Source organism: Saccopteryx bilineata, chromosome 8 (genome assembly GCF_036850765.1).
Source record: "Saccopteryx bilineata isolate mSacBil1 chromosome 8, mSacBil1_pri_phased_curated, whole genome shotgun sequence".
NCBI lineage: Eukaryota > Metazoa > Chordata > Mammalia > Chiroptera > Emballonuridae > Saccopteryx > Saccopteryx bilineata.
This window is the reverse complement of record NC_089497.1, coordinates 54,525,196-54,536,442: the sequence shown is the minus strand read 5'-3', so window position 1 is coordinate 54,536,442 and position 11,247 is coordinate 54,525,196. Positions and strand designations below refer to the sequence as shown.

General features: G+C 42.7%; 1 protein-coding gene across 1 annotated transcript in view; it reads left to right on the top strand.

The window, feature by feature from the left end:
• The first annotated feature begins 5,139 nt into the window (after positions 1-5,139).
• MUC13 (mucin 13, cell surface associated) overlaps positions 5,140-11,247 on the top strand; it is a 28,630-nt gene continuing 22,522 nt past the window's right edge. The window contains exons 1-2 of the mRNA XM_066241510.1: positions 5,140-5,286; positions 8,435-8,959. Of these exons, the coding sequence (XP_066097607.1) occupies positions 5,142-5,286; positions 8,435-8,959 (670 nt within the window). The 5' untranslated portion in view covers positions 5,140-5,141. The remainder of the gene's footprint in view (positions 5,287-8,434; positions 8,960-11,247) is intronic.

Below are 11,247 nucleotides of genomic sequence, written 5' to 3'. Positions count from 1 at the left end.
CATAATACATTTTATCTGCCCAACACCATCTCATTAGCCAAAAGCAGTCCCATAGTTCCCATTGAAATACTGGTCAGTTTGTTGATTTAAATGTACTTATTCTTTATTTTAAATATTGTATTTGTTCCCGGTTTGTTTTTTACTTTAAAATAAGATATGTGCAGTGTGCATAGGGATTTGTTCATAGTTTTTTTTATAGTCCGGCCCTCCAACGGTCTGAGGGACAGTGAACTGGCCCCCTGTGTAAAAAGTTTGGGGACCCCTGCTTTAAGGGTTTAGGGGAGGGGTAGTGGGAAGGGTCGTGGGGCATCATCCAATTGGCTGCTGGACTTTTATGGAAGTTTGAGTATGTTTAACTTCTAGCAGCTTGTGATGTCAGACATTCCTTTGCGGTTGGTCATCGGCCGCAAGTCCTGAAACGAGACTTACTGGCAGGTTACAGAAATGAAACCTAAGAATTCCCAGAAGGGAAAAGGCAGGATCTGAGGTGAGTATTCCCAATTTATTCTTCTGAAATAATTCACTACATCTCACTCAGGGCAGCGTGAATAAAGGCGTGCCCAGAGACCAGGAGCATGGCCCTCACTGAGCCCCTCCACGTGGAAGGAAGTGTCGGCAGTAAGGAAGAAGCTATTCCCTTCATGTGAAGCTCTGGGCACCTTGTATCTACAGTTCTGAGGTGTTTCAATCTGGTGTGGTTTGGGTTAAAAGGAGGCAAAGAAAAGAGTGATTACTGATTTGTACTGTCGGGGCTGCCTATCTCATTGATTCTGTTTTCCCAGGGAAGGTCAAGGATGAGTCAGGAAGGCAGGTGTAGAGCAGGCCCCCAGCCCTTCTGGTCGCTCTTCATTGTATGCTCAGCAGAGAAGTGCTATAGAATACCAGGGTAAATATTGACACTATGGTCATATAACAGCAGTAACAGACGTGGGCTCTGGGGTACTACTCCCTTGATATCTTGAACCCAAGATAAGATAGACTAGTGGGCTATTCCTGGTTTAGGAGACAGGATTTGAGATCCTGCACCTAATTTTATGCCCTCAGGCTACTCTTAAAATTTCCCAGATTCCTAGTTAGCCTTTTATATAGTGAATGTAGTAGGTTGGAACGCCATGTAAAAATGGCGAAGGGAGACCATCTTTGCGATATATAAATGAAGAACTCTTACCACTCAAAAATAAGATGCCAAACGGCTCAACTAAAAAAATATGGGCAAATAATTTGAACAAATGTTTTACAAAAGAGGCAATATGAGTGGTAATAAGCACATGGAAAGATGTTCACTATCATTTGTCATCAGGGAAGTGCAAATGAAAACCAAAGTGAGATGCCACTACATACCCTTTGGAATGGTTAATGTTAAAAGGCTGATAATAAGCAAGTGTTGGCAAGGATAGGTAGCAACTGGAACTTGTATATAGTAGATGGGAATGCAAAATGGTATAACTATGGAAAATAGTTTGATGAGTTATTAAAAGTTAAACATATTCTTACTGTATGATGAAGCCATTTTGCTCCAAAGTATTTAACCAAGAGAAATGAAAGCATATATCCACACAAAGACAATTACATGAATATTCATAGCACCTTTATTTGTAAGTCAAAAATTGGATACCACTCAAAACTCTATCAACAGAGGACTAGATAAGCCATGGTATATCCAGCATATCCCTTATTACTATGCAGAAATAACAAAAAACTATTAATATATACAACAGTAAGAAGGAATCTTAAAATAATTATACCTAGTAAAAAAAAACAAAAACCCACAGCTCAAAAAGTAAAAACACAGCCTGGCTGGATAACTCAGCTGGTTAGAGCATTGTCCCCATATGCGAAGGTTGCAAGTTCGATCCCCGGTCAGGACACATGCCAGAATCACTCAATGAATGCATACATTAGTGAGTCAACAAATCAATGTTTCTCTCTCTCTCTCAGGTCAATAAAAAGGTTAAAAAAAAACAAACAAACCAAATTCAGTATATCTGTATGATTGCATTTATATAAAATTCTGGAAAGTGTAAACTAATCTATAGTGACAGAAATCAGATCAGTCGTCACTTCAGACTGGAGATATGGGGAAGGATGGACACAAGAAAACTTTTGGGGATTATGAGAATGTTTGCTATCTTTTTTTTTTTTTTAAGTGAGAAGCAAGAAGGCAGAGAGACAGACTCCCACATGCGCCCTGACCAGGATCCACCTGGCAACCCCACCACGGCCTCCATCTGGGGCTGATGCTCTGTCCACCTGGGGCCACTGCTATGATGCTCGGCACCTGAGGTGAGGCCATGGAGCCATACGTGGTGCCCGTGGGGCCAAGTTGCTTGAACCATTCGAGCCATGGCTGTGGGAGATGGGGGGGGAAGAGGGGTAGAGAAGCAGTTGGGTGCTTCTCCTGTGTGCCCTGACCAGGAATCAAACCCAGGACTTTGACACGTTGGACCAACACTCTACTGCTGAGCCAACCGGCCAGGGACAAGAATGTTTGATATCTTGATTACAGTGATAATTTCATGAATGTATGCACATGTCAAGACTTAATACAGTTTACATAAATTATATGTCAATAAAATAGTGAAAGAAAGAGAAAAAAGGAAGGAAGGAAGGAAGGAAGGAAGGAAGGAAGGAAGGAAGGAAGGAAGGAAGGAAGGAAGGAAGAAAGGAAGGAAAGAAGGAAGGAAGGAAGGAAGGACTGATATACACAGTAATAAGGAAGAATTTCAAAATCACTGGGAGACACCAGACATAGAATATGTAACATATGACTACATTTTTATGCAATTCTAGGAAAAGTCAACTAATCTCTAGTGACAAAAAACATCAACCTGGAATGCTGAGGTTGCCAGTTTGAAATCCTGGGCTTGCCTGGTCAAAGCACATATGGAGTTGATGCTTTATGCTCCTCCCTCCTTCTTTCTCTCTCTCTCTTCTCTCCTTCTCTCCTCTCCCTCTCTCTAAAAATGAATAAGTAAAATCTAAAAAATATCTAAAAAAAAAAGCAAAGCAGTGGTTGCTTGGGGTGGGGAGTAGAGGGGGAGAGAAAACTTGAGGGTATGATAGAAATGTCTGTACAGTATCTTGATTGTAATGGCAGCTTCACATGTATGTACCTTTGTCAAAACTCATGAAATTTTACACTTTAAATGGATTTGTTGGCCTGACCTGTGGTGGCACAGTGGATAAAGCGTCAACCTGGAAACGCTGATGTTGCCGGTTCAAAACCCTGGGCTTGCCTGGTCAAGGCACATATGGGAGTTGATGCTTCCTGCTCCTCCCCCTTCTCTCTCTCTCTCTCACTCCTCTCTCTCTAAAAAAAAAATCAATAAATAAATGGATTTGTTTATTGATGCAAATTATACCTACCCCAATATAATGAGTTTTAAGAGAAAGGAAAAAAAGAAATCTTTTAAAAAGGCTTTTGTTTAACTTCTGGTGTCAAGATTCACTCAAGTTGAGGATTCACTCAAGTTGAGAATAACATGGACTGAGAGATATCTTTGCTTGGGAAACATATGTAAATAGGCCTCTTCGTTTTATAAGATCCAACCCCAAAGGACAACAAAAAACTAACCTACTACGTAATAATATAAAAAGTTTATATTCACAAGGTGGTATTGGTTTCATTCCTCAGGCTGAGGCAGTCTACACCCAGGAGGAGTTGGGGTCCTGGATCTTAAATAGGGAGGCCTGGATTAAGAAGACCCTCATCCGCCTGACCAGGTGGTGGTGCAGTAGATAGAGAGTTGGACTGGGATGTGGAGGACCCAGGTTCAAGACCTTGAGGTTGCCAGCTTGAGCGTGGGCTCATCTGGTTTGAGCAAAGCTCACCAGCTTGGACTCCAGGTCGCTGGCTTGAGCAAGGGGTTACTTGATCTGCTGAAGGCCCACGGTCAAGGCACATATGAGAAAGCAATCAATGAACAACTAAGGTGTCGCAACGAAAAACTGATGATTGATGCTTCTCATCTCTCTCCGTTCCTATCTGTCTGTCCCTATCTATCCCTCTCTCTGACTCTCTCTCTGAAAAAAAAAAAAAAAGACCCTCATCCAACTGACAATGCTGATTCCTAAAATGTGGTGAGAGGTCAGGGGCTGAGTGAGGAGCAACAGGTGAGGAGAGGAACTGGGAAGCAGGGACATGAGGACGTGAGCCGTGAATAACCAGGCCTGAAAAGATGAAGTCACCTGTTTTAAGTTTTCCCCTTGACTACACTGCATTTCCCTCAGCTTGACCTGTCACCCACAAACCTTCAGTAAGCTTAGGTTAAATGCTACAATTTGATATTAACTGTGTTTGAGGACACAGATGCCATGGCGGAGGTGGGGGGGGTCTATGTCTAGCTACAGGGATCTGTGGACAACCATGGGAGTGTGGAGACATGATTGCGAAGTTGCTAGATGTGCCCACCAGGGAGGCCTGGAGTGGTGATCCACAGCAAAAGGTGGCAAAAGCTAAGCAACACTCAGTCTGGAGAAACGTGCAAGGACTCTTTGGGGATTCTTGAAACTACAGGTGGAAGAAAATGGATTTCTTGTACTCAAGTGAAGCACAGACTATGCCAGGGGTTGGGAACCTATGGCTCGCGAGCCAGATGTGGCTCTTTTGATGGCTGCATCTGGCTAGCAGACAAATTTTTAATAAAAAAAATAATAATGTTAAAAATATAAAACATTCTCATGCATTACAATCCATTCATTTTCTACCGCTCATGTTCATGGTTGCAGGTGGCTGGAGCCAATCACAACACCAAATTTTTATTGGATAATGCATAACGTACACAGGTCGTTGTATGGCTCTCACGGAATTACATTTTAAAATATGTGGCTTTCATGGCTCTCTCAGCCAAAAAGGTTCCCGACCCCTGGACTATACCATGGTGTTTAAAGAAACGGTGCTCTCCTAAAAGGTGGTAGCTCGGTATATTTGGGAAGCAAAGAGAGTAACTGCCACCCCCACCCACCCCCACCCCACCTCTCAAGGATGTTTGGGCTGTCCTGAGTAATTTTGGACTCTGAGACAGAAATAGTTCATAAGGCAAGGTTCATGTCTTGGATCTCAAAACCTCAACCGAAACCTATGCTATAGGTAGGGCCAAACCCTCACGAGTAATTGCCTTTGGCTGATCTGACGTCATTTAATGACTGGACTTTGTACCTGGAAGAGAGTTAAAACTAAAGAGAGTTGTGGGGGAAATCATTTGCTCCTGGATCACCTCGCAAGAGAATCTAAAATGAAAACCTTCACTCACCTCACTGTGCTCATCCTCCTTATTGTACCTTCAGGTAAGGAACATACAAAAAATATTAAATCTTCTAATCAGTTTGTTGTCTTTGAGGTAGAATCAACAGGCTTTAGCTTGTAGTTCCCACAGCCCAACAGATGTGCTTTTTTTTTTTTGGTGGCAGAGACAGAGAGAGTCAGAGGGACAGATAGGGACAGACAGACAGAAAGGGAGAGAGATAAGAAACATCAATTCTTCATTGCGGTTCTTTAGTTGTTCATTGATTGATTTCTCATATGTGCCTTGACTGGGGGGCTACAGCAGACTGAGTGACCCCTTGCTCGAGCCAGCAACCTTGGGCTCAAGCTGGTGAGCCTTGCTCAAACCAGATGAGCCCACATTTTAAAATATGTGGCTTTCATATTTTAAAATGAAAGCTGGTGACCTTGGGGTCTCGAGCCTGGGTCCTCTGCATCCCAGGCTGACACTCTATCCACTGCGCCACTGCCTGGTCAGGCAGATGGACTATTTTGTGGATGAGATTTCCTCTCCAACTCAGCTCAGTGATGCAAGGCACTTCAGTCTGCAGTGGAAGGAGACAGAGCAGTAGTAAGGAGGCCTCCGGGCTAAGATTTGGGGTTCAGCAAACCAGAGATTTGTTCTTAAGAGTTCCTGAGGCCAGAGAAGAGCGACTTAGTAGGTTCCAAGGGCCCAGTGCCCTTCTCTTTGGCCCCCAGATGTCATTTGGGCCCTAACACAGTGCAGGGACCTGGTTTAATCCCTGCTTCTGGCATCAAGTCTTCTGCCCCCTTACATGTGGGAATTAAAAGGTTTCCTCCCAGGTAAACCTCTTAATCCCTCTGGGTATTAGTGTGCTCTTCTGTTAAGTGTGTCTCCTACCTATGTCCCAGGTTCTGTCAGGCACAGAGTAAGCCCTTGATGAGAATAGTAGAAACAGGAGTAGCAGCGTCAAAATGACGGGCTGGTGGACTATTTTCTTGCCCCTGGAAGAGCACTTACTTCTCCCTTCATCACTTAGGAATGCCTGTTTAAGCCTGGCCCTGCTCAAGGGGCGAGCCAGGTTCTGCCACCCAGGGGCTCATAGACCCATGGTGGAATCAGGTAGCCTCTTCAGCAGTTTTTTCTATTTAAGGGTTTAGAAATTGCTTTCTCACTAAAATTTTTTTAATATAGTTTTTTGATGGATTATCAATGTCAGTGTTCTTTTTTGTTTGTTTTGGGGTTTGTTTGATTTTTTAGCAAGAGAGACAGGGACCAACAGGAAGGAAGAAAGGTGAGAAGCATCAACTCATAGTTGCGGCACCTTGGTTGTTCATTGATTGTTTCTCATATGTTCCTTGTGGGGGGGGATCCAGTCAAGCCAGTGACCCCTTGCTCAAGCCAACAACCATGGGCTCATGTCAATGATTTCATGCTCAAGCTGGCGGCCCTGTGGTCAAACTGGATGAGCCTGTGCTCAAGTCGACAACCTCATGGTTTCAAACTTGGGTCCTTAGTGCCCCAGGTTGACGCTCTGTTTACTGTACCACCACCAGTCAGGCTTTTTTTTTTTTTTTTTTTTTTTAATGAAACCACTATAAACTTAGCTTTTTACTACATAACAAAGCTGACTGTCCATTCTCCTTATAACTTGGTATATCTGCAGGATAATTTGAGTTTTTATTATTTATTTATTTATTTAAAAGATTCTATTTATTGATTTGAGAGGAGAGAGAAAAGGTGGGATCGGGATGAGCAGGAAGCATCAACTTGTAGCTGCTTCAAATATGAGCCTTGACTGCGCAAGCCTGGGGTTTTGAACCTGCGACCTGAGCATTCCAGGTTGTCTTATCCACTGTGATACCACAGGTCAGGCAATGTCAGAATTCTTCATGACCATTCAGGGTTCTAGGAAACTGATCACTAAGAGTTTACTACAGCATATGTCCAGAGGCCCCTAAGAGTTTTTTTAAAAGGGGTAACTTGGATGATCACCATAGCCCTTAGGGCAAAAATCATCTCTATTCATCTTACTCTTTAAAAATTCATGTGCCTAGACTTATTCATGGGTAAACAATACTAGAAAAATATTTTTGGAAGAAGTTTAATAAACACTTAATGAGATATTTTTTAACTTCATTCTTTAAAAACACCTTCTTCTTTCCCTTCCTTATACTTATTTACGGCTAAAATGTCATGTAATGGAAAATTGAGGCAATTGTCTTAAACTGTAAAAATACAAAGCAGTCCATTTATAGCTTGTAACAGCGCCACCTGGTGACATTAAACCAAGATTGGCAGTCCTGCGACCACAACCATGAATGATATTACTTCTTGATAATCAATATGTATTAATTCTTTGTCATATTTTTAATAACATTTTCCAAGTTTTGTTTGTTTAATTTTTAGTTTTATTTAATGTGGGTTTTTTGTGTGTGTGTTTTTGGAAGTAGTCGTGTATTTTTTTATTTTTTTATTTTTTTACAGGGAGAGAGAGAGTCAGAGAGAGGGATAGATAGGGACAAGACAGGAATGGAGAGAGATGGGAAGCATCAATCATCAGTTTTTTGTTGCAACACCTTAGTTGTTCATTGATTGCTTTCTCATATGTGCCTTGACCGTGGGCCTTCAGCAGACCGAGTAACCCCTTGCTCGAGCCAGCGACCTTGGGTCCAAGCTGGTGAGCTTTTTGCTCAAGCCAGATGAGCCCGCGCTCAAGCTGACAACCTCGGGGTCTCGAACCCAGATCCTCCGCATCCCAGTCCGACGCTCTATCCACTGTGCCACTGCCTGGTCAGGCTACTTTTGTTTTTAATGAAGTCAACTATACAGTAAGTCCTCATCTAACACTGTCAAAAGGTTCTGCGCCTTAAAGCAAAATAATGTATAATGAAACCAATTTTACCATAGGCTAATTGATACAAACAAGAGTTAAGTTTTTAGGTCATCTCATCAATGTTATAGCAAAAGGATGTTGAATGAAACAACATTAATTGAGGACCTGCTGCATTTATTTTTCAGAAAAGAAATAATTGGGTAGTATTTACAGCAGACCCTTGAACAATACAAGTTTTATTTTTAAAATCTAAGTGAACTCACACAGTTCAAACCTGCATTGTTTAAGGGTGAACTACAGTATTGAATAATAGCAACTGCCATTTTATATTCAATATTCTCTCTTTTGAAACTTAGTATCTCTGTTCTTCTAGCAATCAGCCAATCTTCTTCAATTCCCTCCAAATCTACAACTACCCCCGCCACAACGATTGCACCTACAGTCTCAGCAACTGTTAAAACTACCCCCGCCACAACGATTGCACCTACAGTCTCAGCAACTGTTAAAACTACCCCCGCCACAACGATTGCACCTACAGTCTCAGCAACTGTTAAAACTACCCCCGCCACAACGATTGCACCTACAGTCTCAGCAACTGTTAAAACTACCCCCACCACAACGATTACACCTACAGTCTCAGCAACTGTTAAAACTACCCCCACCACAACGATTGCATCTACAGTCTCAGCAACTGTTAAAACTACCCCCGCCACAACGATTGCATCTACAGTCTCAGCAACTGTTAAAACTACCCCCGCCACAACGATTGCATCTACAGTCTCAGCAACTGTTAAAACTACCCCCGCCACAACAGTTAAAAACCCAGGGACTGTTCCTTCAGTGCCTTCCAGCAATGTCACTTCACCAAATACCAGTAACTCAACCCCTGATACCACAGGTAAGAGCAACTCCCTCAAGGACGCCTCACTGAGGAGTCAGCATTATGGAGGGTGGCAGGCAAGTATGTTCTGTTGGGACAGGGACGTGGTTATAAATAGACTCAAGGTTTCTTTGGATATGAGTCCTTGGAATTAAAAAATCTGAGTCACAAAGGCTAATTGATAGTGGTGGCAGAGACTGTAAAATCTTACCCGTAGTTTCTTTCTGTTCTTGTTTTCTTTTCTTTTTTTTTACAGAGACAGAGACAGACTCAGAGAGAGGGATAGATAGGGACTGACAGACAGGAATGGAGAGAAATGAGAAGCATCAATCATTAGTTTTTCGTTGTGACACCTTAGTTGTTCATTGATTGCTTTCTCATATGTGCCTTGACCGGGGGGCCTTCAGCAGACCAAGTAACCCCTTGCTATAGCCAGCGACCTTGGGTCTAAGCTGGTGAACTTTTGCCCAAACCAGATGAGCCCAAGCTCAAACTGGCGACCTCGGGGTCTCGAACCTGGGTCCTCCGTATCCCAGTCCGATGCTCTATCCACTGTGCCACTGCCTGGTCAGGCTGTTCTCGTTTTCTTACTATCCATTCTTCCTCAAGCTATTTGCCAAATATGGAATATTTTTATGAACTTGGACTTTATGAAAGCTATTTCTCCAGCTGCCCTCTCGCTGAGAGTTTTGGAAATAGTTTCAGCTGCTCTGTGAAGGCCAGGTCCTAAGAAGCACCAGCTCTTTGGCCCCATTGGTCTAGTTCCTTTACCTAAAGAAGGAGTCACAACAGTTCTACCCTGACTCCATACCAGATGTTATTGAAAAATAGAACAAGTTATGATGGTGGCTGATCATAATTGGGAGTTTGAGCCAATTTATGGAATTTGAGCCTGAAGGGTAAAAAGCCAAACAACAGCAGTGCTCAAACAGTCCTAGACATGCCCAGTGCCATTGTTCAAAGGACAGCTGTTCTGAGGATACTGTCTAAGAGTCAACCTTAGGCCAAAGTTATTGAAAGAGAAACCACTTGACTCATTTTCCAAAGCTTCGTCTAGAATAGGGGTGGTAAACTTGATCAATAAAGGGAAACAAGTAAATATTTTAGATTTTGTGGGCCACAACAGGGTCCTTCTTGCAACGACTCCACTCTGCCATTTTGACATAAAAGCAGTTATAGTCAATATATAAATGAATGAGGCTGGCTGTGTACCAATAAAACTTTATTTATAAAAACAGGAGATTTCCCAGATTTGGTTCATGAGTCATACTTTGTCAACACCTGGTCTAAAAGAACCCTCAAACCTTGGCTTGAAAGGTCTAAATCAAACCTGTTTATTTATTAGATAGGGAAACAGAGGCCTAGTGAGGGCAGTAACATGCCCAAAGTCAATGAGCAAGGTGTGTCTCCCTACATATACATCTTTTGGCTTTCCCAGTGTTCTTTGATAGATCCAAAAAATGGATGATTAAGTAAATGGAGCCAGAGCTAGTATCTAAGACCTGGTTCTCAGTCTTTTATGTTTGGAGGACTACTCTGAAGGGCTAGGTCAAGTGCGGCACAGCTACACCATCAGCTCTCCTGGGGTCAGGGAAGGGAGCTTTTCTAAGCCACGTCTGCTTCCCCAGACATTCCCTGTGTGCTGGCCCTATCACTACCTGCGGGGAACGGGCAAACCACTTCTCTCTGAGCTTCAGCTCACTTATCTCTATTAAGGTGTGACTGAACAAAATTGCCACCAAAACCTTCCAGCTGTACCACCCAGCAACTTTATTCCTGGCCCACAGAACAAGTCAAGGCTGGCCTTTATTGCCAGAGAGAAAGCATTCCAGGAGTTATTTGTCTGGTGGGTCCAAAGTGGAGCTGCACTCAGTTTCTTACCTAGGTTTTCAAACCAGCCTTGCAATGTTTCTGAGGCCTTCAAAAGAAAAGCCATTTACTTGACTAGAATATTGGTTCACACCTTGTTAGAGGGGTGACCCTGACTGTCGTTTATGAGATACTGCCCCTATGCCTCCTTTTGTCCTATGCAACATTTTAAAAAACTCTCTAAAAGAAGTTTTTAAAATAGACTTTATTTTTTAGAGCAGTTTTAGATTCACAGCAAAATTGAGAGGAAGGTAGAGATTTTTCATGTACGTCCAGTGTTACATATGCATAATCTCCCTTACAATCAACATACCAGTCAGATGGTCCGTGTGTTACAACTGAGGAGCCCACATTGACACCTCAGAATCGCCCAAAGTCCACAGTCTACGTTAGAGTTCACTGGGGGTGTTTGTACATTCTATGAGTTTTGAAAATTG